At 44.5% G+C, this 26,405-nt stretch overlaps 2 protein-coding genes across 4 annotated transcripts in view; both read left to right on the top strand.

Annotated features, from left to right (window-relative positions):
* nav3 (neuron navigator 3) overlaps positions 1-16,118 on the top strand; it is a 285,560-nt gene extending 269,442 nt beyond the window's left edge. The window contains exons 30-42 of the mRNA XM_080492455.1: positions 96-182; positions 1,564-1,717; positions 3,572-3,758; positions 5,363-5,460; positions 5,590-5,685; positions 6,505-6,673; positions 6,766-7,001; positions 7,763-7,917; positions 9,065-9,136; positions 11,195-11,391; positions 12,355-12,473; positions 12,575-12,778; positions 14,774-16,118. Of these exons, the coding sequence (XP_080348581.1) occupies positions 96-182; positions 1,564-1,717; positions 3,572-3,758; positions 5,363-5,460; positions 5,590-5,685; positions 6,505-6,673; positions 6,766-7,001; positions 7,763-7,917; positions 9,065-9,136; positions 11,195-11,391; positions 12,355-12,473; positions 12,575-12,778; positions 14,774-14,893 (1,894 nt within the window). The 3' untranslated portion in view covers positions 14,894-16,118. The remainder of the gene's footprint in view (positions 1-95; positions 183-1,563; positions 1,718-3,571; positions 3,759-5,362; positions 5,461-5,589; positions 5,686-6,504; positions 6,674-6,765; positions 7,002-7,762; positions 7,918-9,064; positions 9,137-11,194; positions 11,392-12,354; positions 12,474-12,574; positions 12,779-14,773) is intronic.
* Positions 16,119-17,540: 1,422 nt separating this feature from the next.
* Positions 17,541-24,625, top strand: LOC308127442 (uncharacterized protein). 3 transcript variants are annotated; one of them, XM_080492492.1, is made up of 8 exons: positions 17,541-17,749; positions 18,830-19,046; positions 20,978-21,180; positions 21,265-21,357; positions 21,434-21,529; positions 21,607-21,717; positions 22,178-22,301; positions 23,100-24,625. In XM_080492492.1, the coding sequence occupies exons 3-8, from the start codon at positions 21,043-21,045 to the stop codon at positions 24,578-24,580; spliced, it is 2,043 nt and encodes a 680-aa protein (XP_080348618.1). In that variant the 5' UTR covers positions 17,541-17,749; positions 18,830-19,046; positions 20,978-21,042; the 3' UTR covers positions 24,581-24,625. The 3 variants fall into 3 exon arrangements, with proteins under 3 accessions (XP_080348618.1, XP_080348617.1, XP_080348619.1); XM_080492491.1 differs by having other exon boundaries at positions 18,830-19,912; XM_080492493.1 differs by lacking the exons at positions 17,541-17,749; positions 18,830-19,046 and adding an exon at positions 19,757-19,831.
* Positions 24,626-26,405: the final 1,780 nt, after the last annotated feature.

Genomic DNA, 26,405 nt, shown 5'->3' with positions numbered 1-26,405 from the left:
TTTTCTCCCCCCACCCCCCCTCCCCCTTCAACAAATGTTTTAAAACCCTCACCTTCCCCCTCTTTGCGTTTCTTTTCCCTCCGACCTTCATCCAGCAAGTGCATTTGTGATAGCAAGTCCTCCCCCGTTTGGACCTCAAAGAAAAAGCTAAACGGTCACGTGATCTACAAGCACAGATCCCGGTAACAGGATCTGACCAGGCTTCCCGGGACTGTGTGTGTGTGTGTGTGTGGTGTGTGTGTGGTGTGTGTGGTGTGTGTAACTTTGTTTGGGATCGTCGCACCATAAAATATTCGAACCATAACCGATCGATCTGACTTACACGACCGTTAAGTTATGTTTTCGTCTGTGTGTATTTATTTATCTTTTGGTTTGTAATATATTTATTTTTGCAAAAACGACTCACCCGAATTGCAGGAAATTTTCAGGGATGATTTGTCATCATCCAACGACCAAACCATTCGATTTTAAGACGTTAATGACTAACGTGTCCTACAAAGTGGATGAGAGAGGCTCCTCATGGGGGAGATCAGAGATCATCGTCTGTTGCCATGGAGACGCTCCCTGCTCAGTGTTTCACAGTGATGTCGCTGCCTGACAGGCTAGTTAACAGTGATATGAGCTAACGGCTAACATGCTAGTGATGCTAATTCGATCCCGCAAACAAATGTGGCGTTGATGACGCTCTGCGCTCTACCGGGTGTAGCTCTATTTTATAACTTAAATCATCATATGAACAAAAACTGTTGGAAAGTTGTAAAATCTGATAAATTTACTTTATTTATAGCTCAATTAAATGATGGCAGTGTGTCATGTAATGCTCGCCGGGTTGTATCAGGGATTCTTTAGTACTCCGTGTAGTGTCGGACCCGATACCCTATAGTAGCATCAGTATCGGTGTATCCACAATTTTTACAAAGAAGAAATGAAAATGGTTGAAATATCAGTTTGATAGTTCCTAGTTACTGATGACGGAACTAACCGCCTGCCAAAGCGCCATTTTGCGTGCATGTGCACAGATGATTTGAGACTGAAAGATGTTTTATCTGCTTTTCTCTGAGCATGTGGCAGAGTGTGGATTTTAAATGTTGTTAACATCTAAATATCATCACAACTAAAGATTTTTGTGTATTTTCCTCCAATAGTGAAAACAAATTTCACTCCGATGTCTCCAGAACACATCAAATAAATTATTCACAAAGGGACATTCCATGGATTGGGTGAAATCTAAATTCCACGGCGACACAATGTGAAGTATTTTTCTCACTGTGACGGGAGTGTGTGAGATTATTTCAGTTAAATAATGAAGAATCATCAAGGGGAGCGATTTGCTGTGTCAAGTGTCCATTTCCCCGTTCACCTGCTCATACTACTGCTGACCTCCTCCCTATAACTACTAGTGTGTACTACCCAGACGTGTGTGTGTGTGTGTGTGTGTGTGTGTGTGTGTGTGTGTGTGTGTGTGTGTGTGTGTGTGTGTGTGTGTGTGTGTGTGTGTGTGTGTGTGTTGTAACCCTGAAGGTGACCCCCCTCCTTCCTCCCTCTGTGTAATCCTGATTGCAGGCTGTGTGAATGTACCGAGGCCGAGGCTGAGATCATCCTGCAGCTGAAGAACGAGCTGAGGGAGAAGGAGCTGAAGCTGACCGACATCCGTCTGGAGGCGCTGAGCTCGGCTCATCACCTGGACCAGATCCGGGAGGCCATGAACCGCATGCAGGTGAGCTGAAACTTCTCCTGTCCTCCTGTTCACCTCCTCCTCCTGTTCTCCTCCTCCTGTTCACCTCCTCCTCCTGTTCTCCACCTCCTCCTCCTCCTGTTCTCCTCCTCCTGTTCTCCTCCTCCTGTTCTCCACCTCCTCCTCCTCCTGTTCTCCTCCTCCTGGTCTCCTCCTCCTGTTCTCCTCCTCCACCTCCTCCTCCTCCTGTTCTCCTCCTCCTCCTGTTCTCCTCCTCCTCCTGGTCTGGTCGCTCCAGAAACCTTCAGTATTCTAAGTTTCTAGCTCCTCCTTGATTTTCCTCATTTGAATATTGGATCATAGGAGCTACATTCAGAATCTGCTGTGTCTGTGTGAGCTGGACTGGCTCCGCCCACACATGCCCATCTTGGGAAGAGGAGGAAGTACTTCCTCTGGTGGTGCCATGTGCCAGAGCAGAGCTGCCTAATTGTGGGAGGAGTCAAAGGGAGGGCCTACCTTGATTGGGATTGGCTAAACCCCCGATGACACTATATAGGGTTTGATTTCTGATTGGCTGCTTGGAGCAACACACTTTTTAAAACCCGAAACAAGCCAGGGACAGAGAGGACAGACTGTCTTCACTTCTGGGACGTCAGTCCAGGTATGGGGACGAGTAGTACTGCTGGAGAACCTTTAGGAAGTGGATTTTACATAATTTGAGCCGTTTAAAATCAAAGTAATTAAATCTAACATTTTCAAGTGAAAACACAACATTTCCGTTCGTCTGTTTACACAACAACATTGCTCAGAGCCACTGAAAATGCAACTTTTTGAAAATGGCTCCCAAGGTAAAAACTTTCGGAGAGGCTTGTTCATGGAAACCGAGGAAAACGCAACTTTTTAAAAACACTCGGTTTCCATCTTTAAAAACGCCACGGGGCCAATAACAAATTAGAAATCAAATGAAAATGCCAGATCTGAATGTGAGATTTCTATATATTTTGCCTGTTTTGATAAATGTACCTTACCAATATGTTGGATTACAATTTGTCTCATTATTCAAAGTAATTGCAGTCGAATATCACAACCATGGTTGGTGGGATTATTCTTTTCATGAGATTCCTTGAGAATTCGACTGCACTGCTGCAGAGACACAATCAAAACCACAAATTCGTACAAAACTCCTGCAGAAATCCGTCTGCTGATCTTTGGAAACACAACTTGTGCTCTGCCTGCAGAGATCTGCCTCTCCCATGACGGCGGTATCGCCGTCATCTCTCTCTCTTCCACAGTCGAACCTTCCCAGAATGTCAAGATCCTTCTTAAAGTTTGAAACCTATTGGAAGTGGAGCAAACGTCAGAACCAACTTAAGGAAGGGCAAAGAAGTTTTCAAGCACCGCAAACTAAGATAGATTTTAAAAATAAAAGAGAAACAGAAGATTCATTTCCTGGTTTACCAACACAAGCCATAAAGGTTCCAGACTAAAGTTTCTCCCTGCAACGCCTTGGTTTATTTATTTGCTTGCTCCCACTGCAGTCAGTGTGACAAAAGAAAAGAAAAGTGCCATTTCAAAGCTTAATGTTCAGAGTGGGGTGTCATTTCCTACTTTAAAGGAGGCACATTTTCAAAGAATAATCCGTATCGCCATGAATGTCTCAGTTAAGTGGATGGCGGCGCGTGCGGATTGCCTCGCCTTCAGAAGCCGCCGCTCCTCTCAGATGTGGGGGTCGTGTAAGACGTCTTATCGGAGACTCAACCTTCAGTACAAAGAAAGTCTTGTAGATCAAAAAGCGTCTTCACAGCCCGTAATTCCAATCGTACCGATTCAGAATAACAGAAGTAGCCAGCAGGATGCAGGAGAATTGTCCTAATGAACCTTCCTCTCCATGAACAGAATGAGATCGAGACGCTGAAGGCCGAGAACGACCGTCTCAAGTCCAGCGGGAACGCCACGCCGACGGCCACGCCCATCAAGACGGCCCGGCCGCCCTCCGAGACCTCCAGCACCTCCTCGTCCTCCTCGCGTCAGTCCCTGGGGCTGTCGCTCAACAACCTCAACATCACCGACACCATCATGTCAGGTCAGTGTTTTCCTGCAGCGCCGGGCTCCATTCAGTTCCTTCGTTCCAGAAACACCAGAGGATTGTGAGTTTTCCCGAGGAGCCGAATGAAACCATGAAAGTGTTGCTGCTGAGCACAGCGAGGATCGGTCCGGCCTGCAACGTCCAGACGCAGGAGGGTTTCTAATTCTTACTGGTCCATTAATTAACAGAGAAGAGGCGGAGCCCTCCGAGGACTCGGCCCCCGTTAATTTGGGACGAGCCAAGAGCGGCGATGAACCGGCCAACAGGCCGTTATCAGGCCAACACAGAGCCGGCGGCCCGGGGAAGCCCGACCAACACACACACACACCAACGCTCTGGAGAGGCGGCGCAATGGAAAGATTCCTCATAGCAAAGACTCCACTTTAGGGTCAAGTTTCAGAAATGTTTTGCAACATTTTGAAAATACGGTGACTGTCAAAATAAAAGTACCAAGTCGAATTGTTATTATGGTGACTGTCAAAATAAAACTCCAGGATAATGTGCCGCTCCATTCTTGATATTGTCCATCGACTCGCTGATGTGCTGTGGCACCTAGAAGTTGCACTTCCCCCCCGTTTCCTCAGAAATCAAAGTTAGAACGTTTTCAAAAAGTTGCTTTTTAACCGTTTCCCCGGAGTCCCAGTCCCACCTCGGGAACCATTTTCAAAAAGCTGTTTTCAGCAGCTCCGAGCACCGTTAAACAGTTAAATTAGCTTCAATACAAAAAACTAAAAGCCAGAAGTATCATGTTGATCCAAATGTAGGATGACTCTGCGTTTTAGAGGTTTAATAACTGGAACAGGGTTTTTGGAGTGAAGTCCTGTGACACTGCAGATGAAAAAAGATCTGATACGTCCCTCAGATGTGATGCAGAGGAACAGAGGAATGGAGGCCGTTGCTACTGACGCCATTACCAGCGTACAGTCTCATATCAACTGGACAAGAATAGTCCAACTTTAATTAAATGTTTGCATTTCAAAAAGGTGAAATTACCACGCTGATGGATTTCAATCATTTAATTATTCCCACAGTCAAATGTCACAAAATCTAATCAATATAGTCAATTTCAAAAGTCTGTAGATATAGATATTTATTTTTCTGACTGGCCAGGTTACTGGATTAATAGACAGTGACCACACACTAATCCTCTCACACATTACTGGTGTAAAATGAGCTCTGGGGTTTGAATTAGTAGGTTATATGAGCCGCTCTCATTGCTTTGCCTTCACAATAGCAGATTTTCTCCATTTCTCAGCCTCATTTCTTCAAATCTAAAAAAAAAAAAACTCTCTACTTAATGGCTTCTACTCTATTTATTCTTCTGTCTCGCTCATATCAGTTACGTCTGTCATAGATTGCCGTCTGTTTAATTTCCCTTCTTCCATTATTATTCAGTGGACTCACTAGAAATCACTCTGTACAAGAACACAGATTAAATGTAAAAGTAATTATCACATGAAAGAAACCCATTAGTTGTGCTTTGCTTTGGACTTTGTCCATTTCCAGCTATAATTCGCCGGCAGGCAAAGTGAGTTTGTTTATAATAGATTATAAGGCTCTGATGAATTAAAAGTTTTTCCAACAAAAACTTTTGTTTTCAGATATTTTGCTTGACGACAGCTACGAGGGAAATCTACGCAAAGAAGGCCGGAGCGTGCGAATCGTGGTTTCCATCCGCAGCGGGCTAAAAACCACCAAGGTTAGTGAGTGATGATGACGATGATGACGATGATGATGATGATGATGACGGTGATGATGATGATGCCTCGGGCTGAAACCACTCTGTATACTCGTACTTGTACCGACCTTTGCTTTGCCAACTCTTCAGGGAAGTAAAAAGCAGGAGTACCTGATCGGGTCCATCGGCGTGAGCGGGAAGACAAAGTGGGACGTCCTGGACGGGGTCATCCGTCGCCTCTTCAAAGTAAGACTTGGTTTTTTTGTTTAGTTCTTTTTCCAGGGATGAAGGTTAATAGGAGATGATAGTTTTTCTAAGTGCGTTTTGCAGACATTGGGGTCACAACACGTTGCTTCACTCAACCAAGGTGTTCCATCGCCCAGAAATAAAGCCTGGACTCGTGTGTTTAGTCTCAAATAAAGATCTTTGATCATTAAGAGGCCCACAAATAATTTACCATATATATAGGTATATATATTTTAGGTATATATATTTTAGGTGTGTATATATATATATATATATATATATGGTAAATTATTTGTGGGCCTCTTAATGATCAAAGATCTTTATTTGAGACTAAACACACGAGTCCAGGCTTTATTTCTGGGCGATGGAACACTTTAGGTATATATATTTTAGGTGTGTATATATATATATATATATATATATATATATATATACACACCTAAAATCAATATACCTAAAGTGTTATATATATATAGTGTATATATATATATATATATATATATATATATAGGTATATATAGGTATATATATATATAGGTATATATATTTTAGGTATATATATATAAATTCTGTTCTAGCTTCAACTAATTGATAAACCGAAGGATAAAATCATTCCAGACACTTAAAGGTCATGAAAATCATCCAGATTTAGCAAATTGGATGATTCATTCACCTTGAATATTAAAAAGTTTTTGATTCTTGTATTTACTTGGTACCGGATCAATACAGTATCTTGCAGTATCACTACTCTGCTCCACGTGGTATTCCTGTGAACCCGGTATGTTGGTTTCACGTGTCGCTGTCCACGTCGCCCTGCAGGAGTACGTGTTCCGGGTCGACCCGCTGACCAGCCTCGGTCTCAGCTCGGACAGCATCGTCTGTTACAGGATGGGCGAAGTCATTCGCTCCCATTCCGCCGAAGTGCCTGAGCTGCTGCCCTGCGGCTACCTGGTGGGCGAGAACAACGTCATCAAGGTCAACCTGAGAGGTCAGCGGTCTCTCCTCCGGGAGCCACAACATTTCAGACGTCGGTCGGAGGCCTCGTTGGCTGAGATGCTGGTTCTTCCTTTATTTCATCAGGCGTGAGGGAGAACAGCATCGACAGCCTCGTTTTCGACACGCTCATCCCAAAGCCCATCATCCAGCGGTACCTCAACCTCCTGATGGAGCACCGGCGCATCATCCTCTCAGGACCCAGCGGCACCGGTAAATCCTTCCTGGCAGCCAAGCTGGCCGAGTACATCATCTGCCAGCTGGGACAGGAGGTGACCGAGCACAATGTGGCCAGCTTCAACGTGGACCAGAACTCCAGCAAGGTGCGGAAAAAATACTCTCAAAGTCACCAAAACTTCAGAAAAGCACAACACATAAACCATAAAACACAATCGGCTGTAATGAGCTTCCTGTTAAACACCCAACGCCTCGGCTCACAGTGTCCAGGACGCTCATCGCTCCTAAACACCCAGACGTCTTCCTCAGTTCACCGATCTAAAACTGGTTCTCATTCCAGGTGGAACACTGGAAAGGTTCCCCCGAATATAGTCCAGCTGCCATTTACCTGCTGACGCCCAGTACACCGTGTACCACAGATTAATACATGGAATCAATAAGCAGAGGGGAAGTGAGAGAACCGAGCGGCTTTCCTTCCCTCTGTGTGTAGAAGCTGCTCTTTCTGTGATATTACTGAATACTGGTACCAAATTGTTGCTCCTAAAAGGTTTTTTCTTTTCTTTTTTCTGACTTTAATTCCTGACATTTTCTGACGAAAAGAAAATGTGCTCCCATTTAAATAATGGACGTCTGTTTTTGATCTTTAAAAGCAGTGGAAGATGTTAGTTTTACCCACTTTTTTTTTTAAAAAAGAAGTTTGAAGAGTGTTTTTGTTCAGTAAATGTCTTTTTTGTTATTTCATTTCCTTTTATCTTGATTAGAGCTTGTCATCTTAACAGATACTCCCCCTGTAAGGTATCCATATATACATGCAAGGTTAATACCTGACGTTGGGGATATTATAGTGGAGCTGCAGCAGCGTCCAGTCTTGTGTTGAGCTGTGGCGTTCTGTGGTTGTGGCGCTCAGGACCTGCGGCAGTACCTGTCCACCCTGGCTGAGCAGTGTAACTCTGAGGAGACGGACATGGAGCTCCCCACGGTGGTCATCCTGGACAACCTGCACCACATCGGCTCGCTCAGCGACATCTTCAACGGCTTCCTCAACTGCAAGTACCACAAATGGTGGGTCGGAATTCTGATGTTCCTCGACGCTGGAACGCCGCCGGGGTTCTGCTGTCGGTCGCAGCTCCGTTTTAAATCACGTAAATGTCTGAAAAAAAAAAAGGGGGGGACAGACTCTCCTTTATTTGTTGATGTGATGACACACACTTCAATCTTGATTGGGATTGGCTAATCCCCCGATGACACTATATAGGGTTGATTTCTGATTGGCTGGTTGGAGCAACACACTTATTAAAGCTGAGACCAGCCAGGGACAGAGAGGACAGACTGTCTTCACTAATTTAGAGTCTTAAAATCGACAGGAATACAAAATGTTGGTTTCAAACTGTTTTCATTCGTTGGATCAGCAATAATTTACACATATATTGATTTTGAAGATCTTTGACTTTAGATAACATAGAATTATTAAAATTAACATATCAGTACTATTATTGGTTCTCAAGTACAATATTGTGTTCTAGTTCTCATCAAAGTAGTTAAACTACATCTAAACCGGTGACCAGAGCTTCACCTCTGTCTTTTGTTTGTTTCAGTTTTAAGAAAGAAATCAGTGACAAAATCCAGATTGTTCTAATTCTGAGTAGGAATTGTGTCTCCTTAATTAATTATTACGTTGCTTTTCTGCATGTAAGTATGTGGTAAGAGTATTTGACCCTCAGGGTTCCTCTCTGCTCTCTCAGTACTTCAGTACTTCAGTACCTCCATGTTAACTAATCACCAAGAGGCTCAATTCTGATTTCACCTCCAATTGTTCATATTTAGATTTACAGCATCCCAGAAGCCACAAACTAATTTCATCGGAGGAAATGCCCTCAGAATTAATAGCATTTCGGCTGCTTTATTGCCAATTAAATTCATAAATCGAAAGCAGACACACGACGAGGTATCAGTGGAAAAAGAAGCTGAACGACGTCTCGGCAGTAATAAACTGTTACAGTCGCTAAATAAACTGCATTTAATGGAAATAATAAGATTTGTATTTATCATAACAAGTGTGTGGTATCGGTGCATTTCTGTCGACATTTAAAATCTATAAAAGCAAATTACACGTGAAAAGATATGAATGTCAAACGTAAATTCAAGGTTTGTCTTGTTTTGGTCGTTATTTGAAACGATCTTGGTTGATTGTGTTTTTCTTTCTGTACAGCCCTTATGTTATTGGGACCATGAACCAGGGGGTTTCTTCTTCTCCCAACCTCGAGCTGCACCACAACTTCAGGTATATCTATTTTTATATACAAGATTAAGGAAGCAGGATTTATAAAATATGATTATTGATTATTGAAGAAGGGTTAAATGGGTTTTACTTCTTCGTACCCCTTTTCAGACATGTTGAATTAGATATATGTGTTATATAGGTGTGTGTGTATATAAGTATTTTTGTCTCGATAAGTGGATATAGATTATTTATTTTGTGTCAATGGATTTTCATAAAACACAGACTGATTTACAATAACTTTAAATATGCAAGGATGAATTCATGTTAGTATAAATAGATTATTTTCATTTTTATATCTGTATTTTTTATATCTATCGACATGTCAGGAACAAATTAGTGATGATAATAATAATAATAATAATAATAATAATAATTTTGCTTTGTGACACTTTGAGTGAAATGTACTTTCAAACGGGTTAAAAACAGAATGTATTTGTTCAACTATTAAGAAATCTTTAAGCCAACCTTTTCAAAACGGCAAAACTCAAACAAAGAGATTGTGGTTTTATTGACTTTACATCCGTTTGATAACGAGTTTTAATTTTCTGCATTCATGTTGTGTCTCACACACGACAAACCTTCTCAGTAATTACATCTTTGATTAACTTTGTGAATTAACATTTTGATGTGATCAGGTGAAGCTCATCATGACTCCAGTAGAATTCAGACAGTAAGGCCTGTAAGGGTTTCTATTGTCGTCCCACCGTCTTAACGGCACCGTGTGTTGGTGTGTGTTGGTGTGTGTTGGTGTGTGTTGGTGTGTGTTGGTGTGTGTTGTTGGTGTGTGTTGGTGTGTGTGTTGGTGTGTGTTGGTGTGTGTTGTTGGTGTGTGTTGGTGTGTGTGTTGGTGTGTGTTGTTGGTGTGTGTGTTGGTGTGTTGTTGGTGTGTGTTGGTGTGTTTGTGTGTGTGTTGGTGTGTGTTGGTGTGTTGTTGGTGTGTGTGTTGGTGTGTTGGTGTGTGTGTTGGTGTGTGTTGTTGGTGTGTGTGTTGGTGTGTGTTGGTGTGTGTGTTGGTGTGTGTGTTGGTGTGTGTTGGTGTGTTGTTGGTGTGTTGTTGGTGTGTGTGTTGGTGTGTGTTGGTGTGTTGTTGGTGTGTGTTGGTGTGTTGGTGTGTGTGTTGGTGTGTGTTGGTGTGTTGTTGGTGTGTGTGTTGGTGTGTTGGTGTGTGTGTTGGTGTGTGTTGTTGGTGTGTGTGTTGGTGTGTGTTGGTGTGTGTGTTGGTGTGTGTGTTGGTGTGTGTTGGTGTGTTGTTGGTGTGTTGTTGGTGTGTGTGTTGGTGTGTGTTGGTGTGTGTGTTGGTGTGTTGTTGGTGTGTGTTGGTGTGTTTGTGTGTGTGTTGGTGTGTTGGTGTGTGTTGGTGTGTGTTGGTGTGTTGTTGGTGTGTGTGTTGGTGTGTTGGTGTGTGTGTTGGTGTGTGTTGTTGGTGTGTGTGTTGGTGTGTGTGTTGGTGTGTGTTGGTATGTGTTGGTGTGTGTTGGTGTGTGTGTTGGTGTGTTGTTGGTGTGTGTGTTGGTGTGTGTTGGTGTGTGTTGGTGTGTGTGTTGGTGTGTGTTGGTGTGTTGTTGGTGTGTGTTGGTGTGTTGTTGGTGTTGGTGTGTGTGTGTTGGTGTGTTGTTGGTGTGTTGTTGGTGTGTGTTGGTGTGTGTTGGTGTGTGTGTGTTGGTGTGTTGTTGGTGTGTTGTTGGTGTGTGTTGGTGTGTTGTTGGTGTTGGTGTGTGTGTTGTTGGTGTGTTGTTGGTGTGTGTGTTGGTGTGTTGTTGGTGTGTGTGTTGGTGTGTGTGTTGGTGTGTGTTGGTGTGTTGTTGGTGTGTGTTGGTGTGTTGTTGGTGTTGGTGTGTGTGTTGTTGGTGTGTTGTTGGTGTGTGTTGGTGTGTGTTGGTGTGTGTTGGTGTGTTGTTGGTGTGTGTGTTGGTGTGTGTTGGTGTGTGTTGGTGTGTTGTTGGTGTGTGTGTTGGTGTGTGTTGGTGTGTGTTGGTGTGTTGTTGGTGTGTGTGTTGGTGTGTGTGTTGTTGGTGTGTGTGTTGGTGTGTTGTTGGTGTGTGTTGGTGTGTGTTGTAGGTGGGTGCTGTGCACCAACCACACGGAGCCCGTCAAAGGTTTCCTGGGTCGGTTCCTGCGGCGGAAGTTGATCCAGACGGAGATCGATAAGAACTCACGCAGCAACGACCTGATTAAGACCATCGACTGGATGCCGAAGACCTGGCAGCACCTCAACGGCTTCCTGGAGGCACACAGCTCGTCTGACGTCACCATAGGTCGGTACACACACACACACACACACACACACACACACACACACACACACACTTCCTCGATCCTCGACCCCCCCGAGGCTGCCACCAATTGGTCAATACGGGACTGAATTTCCTCTATAGGGATTAATACATTGCAATAAGAAAAAGTAATAGATTACTGATGATATTTACTGGTGACCGCCGAATGAAGCTTCATGAACCACTTCCTTTATGTTGTGGTGCCACTAGAGGGCGCTGGCTTTTGAACAAACGTTTGAAGACACTTCATTGCCAGTCTCTCGTCAAACCAGGAGCGCCACCTGGTGGAATCAGGAAATATAGAAAGTGGTTGATGACGCCTCATTCGGCGTCACTAATATTTACTGTCCTGGACAAAGACGACATGATGGCAGGTACTTTAAATTCATCCTAACAAGGTTCAGCACTTCTTAATCGCTCATTAACATAAAAAACTACAATATCTTTTTGTTTCCACTCAGTTTCACATTTTATAAAACTTTCCCCTCATTTTTTCTTTTCTTTTTTTTTTTTTTCTTAAATAGACGGCAGATAATCCAAAGTGGATTATTTTGTAACAAAGAGACAAAAAACAATATTCATTTATTTATTTATGAACATGTACAAACAAACTAAGTAAAAAAAGAACATTAAAGGAGTAAACCAGAAATTAACATTTAGTTTTGTACTTTCTTGACGACATTAGATCTTTACAAGACAAATTCATTTTTAGACAGTTTGTAAATCGCTGATATAATGAAATACAAAAACCCATTATTTAAAGTATTTCATTCCAAATTTAATGCTCACTGAAGTGAAAACTCGACTTTAAACATCATAACTCTACATACACATACCCGCTGTGTCTGAGTTATCCACGTATTTCTGAAGGTTTGTGTCGGATGTTGGAGGATAAAGAAGTTTTATAAGATTCATTATACATCCTGTGCCGTTGTGTCCCTCCAGGACCACGTCTCTTCCTGTCCTGCCCCATGGACGTGGAAGGGTCCCGGGTTTGGTTCACGGACTTGTGGAACTACTCGCTGGTGCCGTACCTGCTGGAGGCCGTGAGGGAAGGACTGCAGGTCCGAACCAGCGACACAGTGGCGGCGCCGCCCTGCGAGTCCCCCCGCCGGGTCTGAAGGTTTAATCCAGTTCTAACAACCTGGAATTCTCTTTCCCACAGCTGTACGGTAAAAGGGCGGCATGGGAGGATCCGTCCAAGTGGGTGAACGACACGTATCCCTGGAACGCCGCGCTGCTGCAGCAGGACGGTCAGTCGCTGCTCCAGCTGAGGCCGGAGGACGTCGGGTACGACGGGTACAGCTCGTCCAAGGAGGGCGCCTCGTCCAAGCAAGTGTCCCAGAGTGACACGGAGGGAGATCCACTGGTGAGGCCGGCGCCACGCTTCTCTGACCTTCCTCCTTCGGAACCCTGAAACGAGTTCCTCCATGTTTTCTGGGCTCAATGTAAAACATTCTGACTCTGCTGCTCATTAATTACATTTACACACTGATGCTGATATAAAGAGCTGCGTGTCGTCCGTTTATATCTGAGCCACAGAGAAATATCATGTAGATGTTGAACTAAAGGGCTCAAGCGTGGAGCCCTGAGGAACCCTGAGGAACCCTGAGGAGCCCTGAGGAACCCCGCTAGGGATTCTCATACATTCCGACTCATAATTACTTATTGAGGCAGAATAGTTCCCGTCTGGCAAGGAGACAAACTACAGTCTGCAAACTACAGAGCAGCAAAGTGCTCAGATCTGCCCTCACATGTCACTGAATGGTGATTCTGTGATGGTGATCAGTGTTGGCATTGCTTGTGCAAAGTAAAAGAAAAATAAGTGAAGACCTGGTAAAGGTGCTCGGGGCTTCACAGCACACACACACGCACACGCACGCACACACACACACACACACTCACACACACACACGAACGGAGGGTTTTTGCCGCCCAGGAGGAATTAAAGGAAACTCGTCCATTAGCCACCAGCTTGATTTAACAGTGTGTGTGTGTGTGTGTGTGTGTGTGTGTGTGTGTGTGTGTGTGTGTGTGTGTGTGTGTGTGTGTGTGTGTGTGTGTGTGTGTGTGAGTGTGAGTGTGAGTGTGAGTGTGAGTGTGTGTGTGTGCGTGCGTGCGTGCGTGCGTGCGTGCGTGTGTGTTTTTTACATTTGGTATTGGTGTGTCCGGGTGGACGATGATCCAGGCGCAGCAGCACTTAGTTTTACTGCAGGGAAGTAAAGTTCAGAGTTTAGATGAGTTGATTCATCAGGAGAGTCTCCGGGTGTAAAACCTGAGGAGAGTGTGTGTCGCTGCTTTGTGTGTTTGAGATTTAAGCTTCGGTTCCTAAAAAGAGATAAAGCAGTGAGTTTCAACGCCCCGGTGTTTCTGGAAAACCTCTGAATCTTGTTTCACCACGTCGATTCCACAACAGAGGAGCCTTAAAGTGATCAGTGAGGAAGAGGGAGTGGTCTTCCTCAGTCCCAGAGAGCTCAGAGTCCTGGCAGGAACCTGAAATCCCTCCAGGACCCGCTGAGCCGCCGTCCATAGAGACAAATCATCCACTTGTAGAAAAACGTTTTCAGGTTTTCTCCCAACACTCGTTCCTCATTGATCCTCTTGCCGGTTGCTTAGCAACCGTGTCCACGAACAAACCCCATATCCCAAACAATACTTAGTTTATTTGCTGTGTTTGGGATTATTTGATGGTGATCGGGTTGATCATCAGATCAATACGTCCCCGTGGAGGAGCTGCAGATCAAACTGGTGAATTATACTCAGCTTGGCTACTAAAGTAGAAGGACTTCATTTGAAGTACTGATTCAACCGTGAAGGTCAGAAAGTGCAGTACTTGTAGAAATGTACTCAATTACAACAGTAAGAGCAAAAATATATTTCTGAATTGATTGAAAGTTTTTTTTGGGGGTGGATAGTACAACAACTGTAGTTATTGTCAGACTGAGCTTGTCACCATGGTTACACCAGTTTAACCATCAATAATGACACAGGTTATAATCAAACATAGATTGGCCACAGCAACTTTATTATTTTATAAATGAGATAACCAGTCTGAACATCATATCCAGCCTCACCTTAAGGTCATGACCTTTCAACTCTCCACCCTGACCTTTGACCCCTAACCAGGGTAGTGACTTCACTGCATCGAGTGACACGTCAGAGGATAGAACTGCAAACGGAATCAACGTCGCAGAGGTTAAACCAGGACTGAGGAGAAAGTGCAGCTTTAAATACTCTAAAACACACGAAAGTAAATGACAGATATTTACAAAGTGTATTTGAGTACAGGTGAATGTTTGGAGGCTCGCCAGCCGATCGGCTTCGTGTCTTTGCTCCGATCTAAAACGAGGCGTCGTGTTTGCAGATGAACATGCTGCTACGGCTGCAGGAGGCGGCCAACTACTCCAGCACGCAGAGCTGCGACAGCGACAGCACCAGTCACCATGACGACCAGCTGGACTCCTCGCTGGAGTCCGCACTATGAGACCAGGAGCCCCCCCCCCCTCCCCGGCGGACCCCCGGACCCCCCCCCGTAGTCCACAGATGTATGCTATATGAACACGTACCTACCATGTGAAAGAATATGCCTATTTTACACAATGATGGTGCAATATTAAATCAAGTTATTTTATGGTTTTATTTGATTTTTTTGGGCCCGCTCAGTCCTCAGTGGTCCGATCGCGAGTGATTTTTAAAGGATGTATAACATTTTCATATATATATGTAAGCAAGATGTCGACTTCCAGTGAGTAAAGTTTTTGGACGAAGAGAGAAGAAAGAGTTTGATGAAATTGTTTTTTTTTTTTTTTTTTTTTATTAACTATCTTCAGATGTTTACATGGCGGGCTGGTTTTCTTGTTTATGTCTCTTCTTGTTTACAGAGGTGCTTCACACACACACACACACACACACACACACACACACTCGTATGAATGCACTTACACACAGACAGCCGGCGCAGACTCTCCTTTAAGTGTCGTTGGCTTTATTCCGATTTCGGAGACGAGAGCGCTGTTGAGTGTTTTCAGGTTTTGTACCGCCCTCTGGTGGCCACAGGGGATTATTTTAGGTGCTTTATATACAAATCGGACGATCATTGTATTTCTTCACTACTTCATCACCTTGTCTGAATTTTTTTTATTTTATTTTTTTTAAACATCTGCGAGACTCTCGTTAGTGGCGAGGAAACGCAGCCTCAGCGCCATGGTGCTGGTCTGGAACCATCTCGGTGTCGGGACACTGCCAAGCAGCTCCTCACGCCAACAACAAGCACAAAGGAAAGTCGGCGTGTCGTCCAGCCACACTGCTACTGTGAAGAAGACAAACAAAAAAAAAAAGACGTGGAAAAGTGCCAATAATTCTCTCTTGATCTGACGGTAAACACGCAGACGCCGCAGCTCGGGTTGGTGTCGACGCACCAATTCCTCTGGGTCGAGCGGCGCTCCGAAATGGCTTCAACCAAACTACGGAATAGTCAAGCTGAGTGACGCACACTGACGATTCAAACGCGTCCGCTCACGACACGCCAACGGGAACCAAAAGAGTCAGCCGGCAGGCTGCATAAGGGAACAACGATTCTGGTGCTTTGTCTCGGAGACGAGGTGTCGTCTGCTTCCACCTTCATCATCCTCACCTCAGCCTCCCCGTCGGTTTCTGACGCTGTAGTTGAATTTGACCAGTGTGGTAAAAAAAAAAACGAAAAAGAAAAATGGTGGGGAAGGAGTGTATTTTTTAAGTTGTTGAGCTGGGCTCACCTAAACCCACAGGAGCACAACCAAACTGTTTTTTCTAAGGCTGACGATCACGTTTCGGAGCTTTTTAAAAGGGGGGGGGGGGGGCATTGAGACGTTTTACATTTTGCGTGTGCGCGCGTCGGACGGAAGCCATTTTGAATTTTGTTTAATCAAGTGAGTTGGTTTTGCACACTTTGAGGTGTCGGGGGTGGGGGTGGGGGTGGGGGGTTGTAAATACTTTAAAGTCTTGCACAGTGAATCAAAGATGCATTCTGCCCTGTCGATGTTACAAATATGCTTAATATACCCCCCCGCCCGAGTAAATTATTGTACTTTTTGAAGACGAGGACAGAGCGAGAGAGAGAGAGCGAGAGAGAGAGAGAGAGAGAGAGAACAAACAAAAAAAAGCAAAAGGTCACCAGGAGCAGGCGTGTGTCTCGTTGGATGTTTCCTATGCAGGAGGCAGACGGTGTACAGTGACAAAACAAAGAAGTCCTCATCTTTAGAGGCTCATGTTTGACCCCCGGGGCCGAGCCGACGCCGTACTGTCACGCCCCCGCCACACAACCAGCCGGTGCTACGACGCCCGTCACAGACCAGGAAGTCACGGCGTCGCCGCCTCAGGACAATCCCTCGCTCTACAATCCTACCTGTGCTCAGCTTCCTGTCTCCGCGGCCTCGCACACGGTTCACACACTCCTGTTGCATGCCAAGAAGGTAGTTACCATGGTTACAGGTCCCCCCACCACCACCATCTTCCCCCACCTGTATCCTGCACCCCTGACGTTCGCAGAGCGTCGACACTATTATTGGTGATCAGCCGTTGAAGACCATAGCATTTACTCTGGTTTGAGAGAAAGTTTTTTTTTTTTCTTCTTGGGTGAAACATTTGTCCTTTAAATGTTTTATATTTTGTACATTTGTATGTAACATATCATGTAAATAGACAGAGACAGTGATTTAACTCATCTGGAGGATTTTGTAGTCTTTGTAAAGCCCTAATAAATGGTATTTGGTGTCACACAAGAACAAACTGTCTTTGAGATTTTGTTCCGTCGTGGAATATTTCTCTTGGTGAGTTCGGATGATGAGCGAGAAAACACTGCCAGATGTAAACGCAAATAACAAGTGACAAAACATTTAGCAAAATTCATGGGTTTGGTGGTGAAATGGTTAACATTTAAGCAAAACAGTATACCTGATTGGAGTTTTCATTTCATAATAATATAAGAAAATATGTGCATCTATTATTTAAAACGTTGTTATTAGATTATTGTAATTAAATCCCTTTCTTTTTCCAATAGCGTCTGTATGACCGGTGCAGTGAATAAGGCTGTCCAGTAGGTGGAGGTAATACGTCTGGCTCACGGTATTCACCCTGAAATTGGTTCCACTCTTAAATCAAGCGAAGAAGAAGAAGAGGGCGGAAGTTGACGCCTCAGCTGACCAAAAGATGAAACCCGAGTCAGAGGAAGACCTCCGAAGCTTTAAATCCAAGGAAGCTTCGGTCTCTCTACCGGAACATTCCTACTGGTTCGACTTTTGGCTCTTCGTACTCTTGGACGTCGTGTTTTTCCTCGTCATGTATTTCATTGTTCCGTAAAAAGGTGAGTGAGAGCAGAAGCTAACTGAGGGCGGCTAGCGAAGCGGCTCACAGCTGTGCTACAAAACTACAGCCGCTTTAGCTTCTTTATTCATATAAATACTGAATTAAATGCACATTCATACTCTTCTAGAGTGTGAAACTGTATTGTGATAACGGGGAGACCAATACACACCTGAAAGAGATGATAAAAGATGGTAAAAGTAAAGTTACTATTGTTATTACACATTAGTAATAAGACATGATCAAAGTTATTATTATTATCATTATTATTACACATTAGTAATCCAGACATGATTACAGTTTTTATCATTACACAATAGTAACCCTTGTGAAAGATTAAAACCCCAACGAAAATTAATATAACAAATGTGATTGTAAGATTAGAATGAATTTTAAAATAAAATTAGGAAATGATCTCTATAGAGAATGATCAATTAAAGTTTCCCTAAAACAAATATTTATATTGTTTTTGTGTGATCAGCTGTATACGTAAACTATAGTACTCCAGTTATGTTGAGAAATGAGACCAAAATATTTGCTCTGCAACACGAGAAGTTTGATAGAAATGTCTCCTAATCAGTGGTGCTGAGTTCTGCATGTTTTAAACCTCTCTCTGTAACTCTGGCCTTTATGAATAACTTCATACCACGCTGGCACAAGCTTAATAAATGTTGTTAGTTTAGTTCTTTTCATAATTCTGCGGATCATACACGACTTTATATGACCTCAGATGAGCAGTGTCTCATGCTGGACAGACCTGAAAAATGGTTGGGATTTTCTGGTTCTGCACTAAATTGGTTTAAATCTTACTTGTAAGATGGGGACTATTCTGCGTCAACAAGTAATTATGACTCGGAGCATTGGAAAATCACTTGTGGCGTTCCTCAAGGCTCCATGCTGGGGTCTCTTTTATTTTTCATCTAAGCTCCCTCTGGCTCAGATTGTGGAACATTACAACATTTCCTGTCGTATCTGTACAGACAACACACCGCTCTATATATCAGTGTCACACAGGATTGCTTGAGCTCATCAGGGTCACACACCTTCATGTTTAACATTGTTTTGTTTGTTATTTTCCCAGAGACCCGGGAGCCTGTTGAGATGGCCCGCCTTGCTGCCGCCTTGCTGCTGCCTTGGTGCCGCCTTGCTGCCAGGAGAGCTGACGCCGCTTTAACTGAATCTGACACGGCGTTGCCGACGACGCAACAGGCGCCTCCTCGGCTTCAGCAACATCAGATTTGGGAACCACGGAACGTTCTTCTGCTATGACCTGAAGCCGGGAGCTGGAGACTGAATTGGTGATGGATTCCTGAAAAGCAACTGTGGTGTTTTTGTTGAGATCAACATATCCCCAAAAAAATGTAAAGTGTAAAGACTGTTTTCACTGTGAAGCAGATCAATGAGATGTGCTCAGTATTTTCACAGTTTGATTAAATTGTGTACTTCCTGTTTCGCCACAAAGTAGAACACAGCAGGAGATTATTTGTTCTGTTACGTCACAAAGACTTACATTTTAAAGTTTATGCACTTTATAGACATGTACAAATAATAAAGTGTTGTGCCTTCATTTTAAAAATGGACCATTTCATTATAAAAAGTTGGAATTATTTCTATTGTTCTGGAAAATCGCGTTTTCTCTGTAAAGTTTTAAGCGTTACAATGTCTTGTAGTTACACACTTTGGCCACTAGGTATCCGACTAAAGACATGGAGGTAAATTGTAACCCGTGACTTGTTTCCAACATAACTACATTGATTTATTTATGTATTTTTTTATTTGCTAACTACGTGCAATATAAATCTAGCTTTAGGCTTGAAAGTTTAGTAATACAGACTCACTCTTTTTCTATTTAACATTCTATTTCTTATAACATATTGAATTAAAGACTGGTTTTGAGCTGTATCCAGAATCATGCAGTCAATTCTGAACATACTTACTGATAATAAACAGCTTTTTGAGAGTAATTAAATGCTTTTTTCTTGATAACCGGAAGTCAGTTGGCTGATGTATTCTGAAAACCGGAAGTCATATTAGACTCCGCTCCTCTGTGAGCTAAATGCTAACGTCAGCTTCCACTCTGCAGGTTTGTTTATATTGTAAAAGTGGCTTTTCTATAATTATTTTATCTCCGTGATGGAAAGTCGCTGTCCGGTGGAAAACACGGGTGAGTGTTTCCTGTGATAGCAGCGAGCTAACAGCAGCTAAAACACAACAAACTGTAAAGTTTAGACTAACAAGCTGCAAAGTCTGATCCCAAGCAGCTCCAGCTGGACTCTGCAAACACACAGTTTAGTTTCTCTGAATATTTTATGTTGTTTTTACCTTTTTACTGTCGCTGCTGTAATGGGACTATTATATTGCTGCACCTCAGTCTATTAAATGAACTGAGCTCTGCAGAACAAACCATGTTAATGTGAAATGTTTCATCAGGAGGAAGGAAAATGTCTAATTCAGCCTCTTGGTGATTTTGCTGCTTGCATCCGTGAAGTTGCACTAATGTGATTGTTTTTCATCTGTTTTGAGCTCCTCTTGCTTCCAGATATTTAAATATACAGCTCCTTGCTCCAGACATTCATCCATTCATCCTCGTCTATATTGTTTTATCCTGTGCATCGGTCACATTCTCACACCGGGGAGAATTTCGGGTCTGTGATGCTTGTTTCTGGACTGTGAAGGTTTTAGGACAAACGTGAATTCCTCAGTCGTTTTCTGCTTCTTAAGATTGTTTAGTTTGTAACACTCAAACTTGAAGCGTTACCAACACCAAGGGTTCATTATTTAAAAAAAAAATAGGATGAAATTAGATGGTACTAAAAGGACAAACTTTTACTAAGACACATTATTCAGATTGAACAAGGAGTTTTTTATACAATGACAAAAACAACAAAATTTCCCATAAACTCATAAGAGGAACAAACGTGACATCACATCATTTCCAAAGAAAAAAAAATCTTAAAAATCCAAAAAGTATTTTTTTGCTGCATTAAAGTTACTTCACATCATAAAGATAATCCAGAAATAAGCAGCAGAATTGTCTTTTTAGTTCAAACTCGACATCAACCAATAAACGAAAAAGCAATTCAGCCGTGTCGATATCATAAAAAAGTTAGATTGAATAATCCCAGCGAACGTTTTCATTTATTTTGTGTACGTGTGTTCATCAACCTGGATGACGGCGTCACTAGACGTGTTCCTCTGAGGAACATCCTGACGGTTCTCCTCCCTGCAGATATCTTCCTGCCGCTGTCGTCGCTGCGGCTGCTCGTCCCTCCTCTGCGGCTGCTGTCGGCCGCCATGTGGCAGGTGGCTCAGCGCAGAGACGTCCTGGACTATGAGCAGCTGGACCAGTTTGTGACGCTGGTGACGGCCATGGTGCCGGACCTGCTCAGCCCCAAGCAGCGAGGGAAGCTGCTCCTCCGCCTGCGGGCAAAGGTGAGTCAGTCGGCGACAAGAGTGACGGCGAAGCCTTGATCCCGACTGAGCCTCTGCTCGTCTCTCTGCGTTTCGTCTCGTCAGGTTATTCTGGAGCTGTGCAGGAACCAGGAGACGGCCAACGTTGTGACTGTACAGCCTCACCTGGAGAGGATCCGCCCTCCGGGATACGCAGGAGTAAGGGAATGCTGCTTGACTTTACGCTGGACCAGGAGGTGGTGATAATCCCTCCTGTGATGATATTTTCTTCCAGAGTGGAGATGCAGAGGTGGACGCAGAGGAGGCCATCTTTGTTGAACTGGCCCAAACACTCCTGAAAGACCCAGCGGAGAGGGAGCACTTCTACCAGGCAGGTGCAGCTCCACAGCTCTGCTTTTACACTCTCCTGTTTCTCCTTCAGCAAGTAACACGTCCTCCTCCCCTCAGGAGGTTTTCCCAACAGAATACGGACTCGGCTACGACTCGGACATGCAGCTGCTGGTCTGGGAGTTTCTCTCCAAGCTGGAGCGTCTCCTGCCGGTGCCTGACCTCGGGCAGGTGGGACGATACTGGACACAGAACAGCACTTAATGTTCTGCATGATGAAAATCAGGATAAGCTTCAGGGTGAATGTAGATTAGATGAGATGTAAGTGAAAACAAGACTTTGGCTGACTTTAGAAAACAAATATCTGGACTTTCTCCTTCGGTCATTCAGGATGAGGATTCTGTTAAAGAATTAAAGCAGCTGATCGTCAAAATTAAGAAAGCTACAGGAAGTGAGGGATTTAAGAGATTACATCAACAGGTATTGACTGCTAAGACTTCTCTCCAAAACAAATCCTTCAAAAATAAAATAAGTTTTAAATTGAATTGACAGAAGTTCAGTCAGGATTCTGTTTCTCACGAAACGGAGACACAAGTTGAATCGTGAGCTGAATCATCACTAAAGATCCTACTAGTAAAAGGTGAGCTGATCACATGACCACTCTGGAGTTGAAAGCGTCTTGTTTCCCCAGACGGTGTCGTGGCTGACCTCGGCGCCCTCCGTGCTCAGCGACTGTTTACAAGCGCTCTCCGACCCGGACGACCTCCGGTCTCTCCTGCAGCACCACACGTGTCTCCAGCGCCTCGGCACTCAAGGTAAACTCCAGGTGAAGACGTGAAACTGCAGTCGGGAGGAAGAATAATCTCCAGTCTGTCTTGGATTAAAAGCTCTGCTTTTCATTTTCATGCTGGATAAACAGTAAAGCTGCTGACCACCGGTGTTCATACATGTTGGGATTGTCTGTAAAAAGCCAAAAGATATGAAGTCTAAACCAGGCGGTAGTAATGTTGTGGATCGTGGTTTGAGCTTCTCTGTGGACTTTCAAAGTTAATTAGATGAATTCTTGAAATAATGTTAGATGTAAAGCTGAGTGTTTGATGGAGTGGTAACTTGTACAATCCGCTGGGATCGGCTCATTATAGATTTACGGTGATTTCAAATCACTGCACCTGGTTTTATCTACATTTCACACGTCGTCCCAGGTTTTTTGGAATTGTGTCGAACATTAACCGTCATTTATCATGAATATAAATCCCCAAATGAAGTAGAGAGGTGGAGGAGCTCATCTCTTTATATTGTTTCTCCATGAAGTGCTGTAGCGTGGCTGCACCTCTGCAGGGATTGTTCAGTGTGAGGAACAAAAGGTCTTTCCCCAAGAGGATCAATAAAGTCTGATTATTTTAGTTCTTTTGAAAGTGTTAAGCTCACAAAGTGATCAGCAGCAGAAAATGGTGGCGCGTCAAGCTCAAGATGAATCACTGAGTGAGTTAACAGGGTAAACACTCATGACTGTATTGTGGTTATATGGAAATGAAGGCTGATGATGACGGTCTGGATTGAGTGTGTGAGCCGAGGAGCTTGGGCCTCATGCTTTGATTGTGTGTTTTGTTCAGGTTCCACGGTGGAGGTGTCCACGCAGGTCTTCGCCTGCCCCAAGTGTCCGTTCTTCCACATGCAGGAGTCCTACCTGCTGCAGCACATCGAGCACAGCCACCCCGAAGAGTTCGGCAAACTCCAGCAGGCTGCCGAGGAGGCCCGGGCTCCCAAGAAGAAGCTCCAGCGCCCCGAGTTCCCGCAGCCCTTCCCCATCCACGACAGGCCCGACCCGCACACCTGCCAGGAGTGCGGCAAGACGTTCACCCGCGCCTCAGACGTGACCCGCCACCAGAGGACGCACACGGGCGAGCGGCCGTACACCTGCCAGGAATGCAAGAAAGGTTTCAAGAACTCCTGGGACCTGACCAGGCACCGGCGCGTCCACACCGGGGAGCGGCCCTTCCTCTGCTCGCAGTGCGGCAGGCGCTTCACTCAGATGGGGCTGCTCAAGCTGCACTACGAGCGCAGCGCCTGCGGTGAGACCAGCAACCCCCCGCTGGACCTGCCCACCGAGGTGGTGGTGGCGGAGGAGGAGGCCCCGGAGAAGGAGGCCACCGGGTACAGATGCCAGAAATGCGGCGAGAGCTTCGGCAGTATTCTCGAGCGGCTGAGGCATCGGCAGACGCACGTGGCGGCGGCGAGGCGTCAGTACAAATGTCCGCAGTGCGAGAAGGTCTACAGCCGAGCGTCGGACCTGAAGAGGCACCAGATGAAACACACCGGCGAGCGGCCGTTTGCCTGCGAGTGCGGGAAGAGCTTCACGCACGTGTGGCTCCTGAACAAACACCGACAGATCCACGTGCGGGAGCGCCCGTTCCCCTGCACGCAGTGCGGCAAGAGCTTCACGCAGCTCCAGGTCCTGAACAGACACCTGCTGACGCACAGCGGCCAGCGGCCGTACCAGTGCTCCTACTGCCAGAAGAACTTCACGCAGCTGGCCAGCCTCACCCGCCACGAGCGGACGCACACGGGGGAGCGGCCCTACCTGTGCTCCACCTGCGACAAGACGTTCCTGACGCATGGCGAGCTGATGAGGCACCAGCGCAGCCACAGCAGCCTGCGGCCCTTCGGCTGCCCTCGGTGCCCCAAGAGCTTCAAGACCAAGCGCGCTCAGAGCGAGCACCTCAACACGCACACGGGCAAGCGCCCGTTCTGCTGCGCCCGCTGCGGGAAGACCTTCGCCAAGTCCACCTCGCTCGTCCGCCACAATCTGACCCACACCGGGGAGCGGCCGCACCAGTGTCCGCAGTGCGGGAAGACCTTCCTCACCTCCGGCGAGCTGCTGCTGCACAGGCGCATCCACACGGGGGAGCGGCCGTATCCCTGCTCGCACTGCGACAGGAGGTTCAGGTGCTCCTCCGACCTCAACATGCACATCCGCACGCACACCGGGGAGAAGCCGCACAGCTGCCTCTTCTGCAAGAAGAGCTTCTCCACCTCCACCCGCCTCAAGAGACACGTGCGCACACACATGGAGAAAGGAGCCTGGGGTCCCTGAGTCTGATGGATCCACCATTAAAGACCAAACGATTTTTCAACCTGTTCAATTCTCTTGTCTTTATTTCGGAGTGACGTTGTGGTACTGTGTGAACAGCAAAGAGATCAGATTAACCTGGTTTGGATTTAGACAAATAATGAGAATCAAAACACATTTTAGTTCAGGGGCCACATAACAACCGATTTCATCTTGAATTGGCTGAATTAACCTTTAAATTAATTGAAAAAAAAATTTCTTTGTTGTGGCACAAATCCTACATCTATATTTTTTATTACTCTAGAAAATGACTACAATCTCAACATAAACATTTGATGATACTTTCTGAACTGTTTCATTCTGGGTGTTTTTACAAACCCTCCCCGGCAGCAACGGCGTCACTGATATCTCTGCTCGGGTCTCAGTGTTTAATTAATACTTGTTAGATGGTATTTGTAATTACGACTACGTCTCATCCGAGAAAACCAAAGAGTATTAAGACTTGAGGAAAATTTTACGTCCGCTTGTTTCTATTTCAATGATCGTCCAAAAGAGGGAGACAAACTCAAGAACTTTTGAGAAGATGTTCGATAAACCTACAGAACAATCCAGAAATAAGGTTGACTAATCATTTGTACTCGTGTGTCAGAGAAGAAAAGATCTAACGTAAGAAAACAAGAGAAAGTAAAACCTTTCAAAAGGTGAAGGAAAGAAAAGATTTATGTGAATGAAGGAAACGAAATGTGATTACAAGTCAGAAGTGAAAACTAACTCGTCACATATTCTAACAGTGTAAATCAAGTTTTTGCGAGGATTAAACATAAGAATAAAACTTATTGTACCAGATATGTTAGAGTACTCTTATCCTTTGTTAAGCTAAATCTTAAAGTAAATCCTACAGAGAAACAATACAAACAATGAAATACTCATTGGTTTAATAATAGAATATTGCTGCTGCCATAAACAGACACAGAAACTACAATCTCTACACATCAGGATATTTACAACCATGAAATATCGAAAGCAACAATTACAGTGTGACTGTTGTTTAATTTGACCACATTCATTCAATACACCTCAATCAGATACAGAACTCCCATAAGTAAAGTAGTTTCAGTAAGAAACAAACTACTTGTAGACGTTCACTACATGGTGAGATCAGGATTCAGCACACCGATGGTCTCTAACATGGACAGCTGCAGAGAAAATCTGAAAAGTTTGATGATTAATACAGTTTTTGCAAAATAAATCTGATTGTGAACATGTCAACAGAGGTTCAATCATCTACGTCTTAGTCCGTGTTTTGCTCTCCATCCTACTTCAAGACCTTGATGGCCATAGTCTCCTGGATCTCCAGGTTTGGCACACGGTCACTTTTCCAAATGTGCTTTCACCAGTAACATCTGGTCCTGTGGAGAGACAGAATACAGAGAAAGTATGTTAGATCAGTGTGTAGGAGACACACTCTGTCTGAAATAAACAGTGATAACTGACTTAACTCTGTTTGATTGGAATTGGAGGTGAAGATGGATGGATGGATGGATGGATGGATGGATGGATGGATGGATGGATGGATGATGGATAAAAATCCTGCAAGTTGTAGTTTGTTTGTTGTTCATTATTGAAATATGACTTTTTGAGATACTTGAGTATTGTATTTAGTCTTGCACTTGTTGCACTTTTAAGTCTGAAAAAATGTGCAACATAGTAAAATAATTGGTCTCGAAAAGATCTTTGTTGTTTTAATCCCCCTGTTCCTGCTGCCACGTGGTCACCACTCAGTCACCACATTTTGAAATTCAAACAGCACCCTCTCCGTTTCCCGCCGGACCGCTTATCTTGCGGGGAC

This window comes from Lipophrys pholis, assembly GCF_963383615.2.
Source record: "Lipophrys pholis genome assembly, chromosome: 22".
NCBI classification, from domain to species: Eukaryota; Metazoa; Chordata; class Actinopteri; order Blenniiformes; family Blenniidae; genus Lipophrys; species Lipophrys pholis.
This window is presented reverse-complemented; position numbering and strand designations above follow the sequence as displayed.

What these genes read in the sequence shown, in the direction of transcription:
- LOC308127442 (XM_080492491.1), top strand. Translation starts at nt 19,882, where the DNA reads ATGGAAAGTCGCTGTCCGGTGGAAAACACGG. An exon ending in TCCTCCGCCTGCGGGCAAAG is followed by an intron (nt 21,181 to 21,264) that starts GTGAGTCAGTCG and finishes TCGTCTCGTCAG; the next exon opens with GTTATTCTGGAGCTGTGCAG. An exon ending in GCCCTCCGGGATACGCAGGA is followed by an intron (nt 21,358 to 21,433) that starts GTAAGGGAATGC and finishes ATTTTCTTCCAG; the next exon opens with AGTGGAGATGCAGAGGTGGA.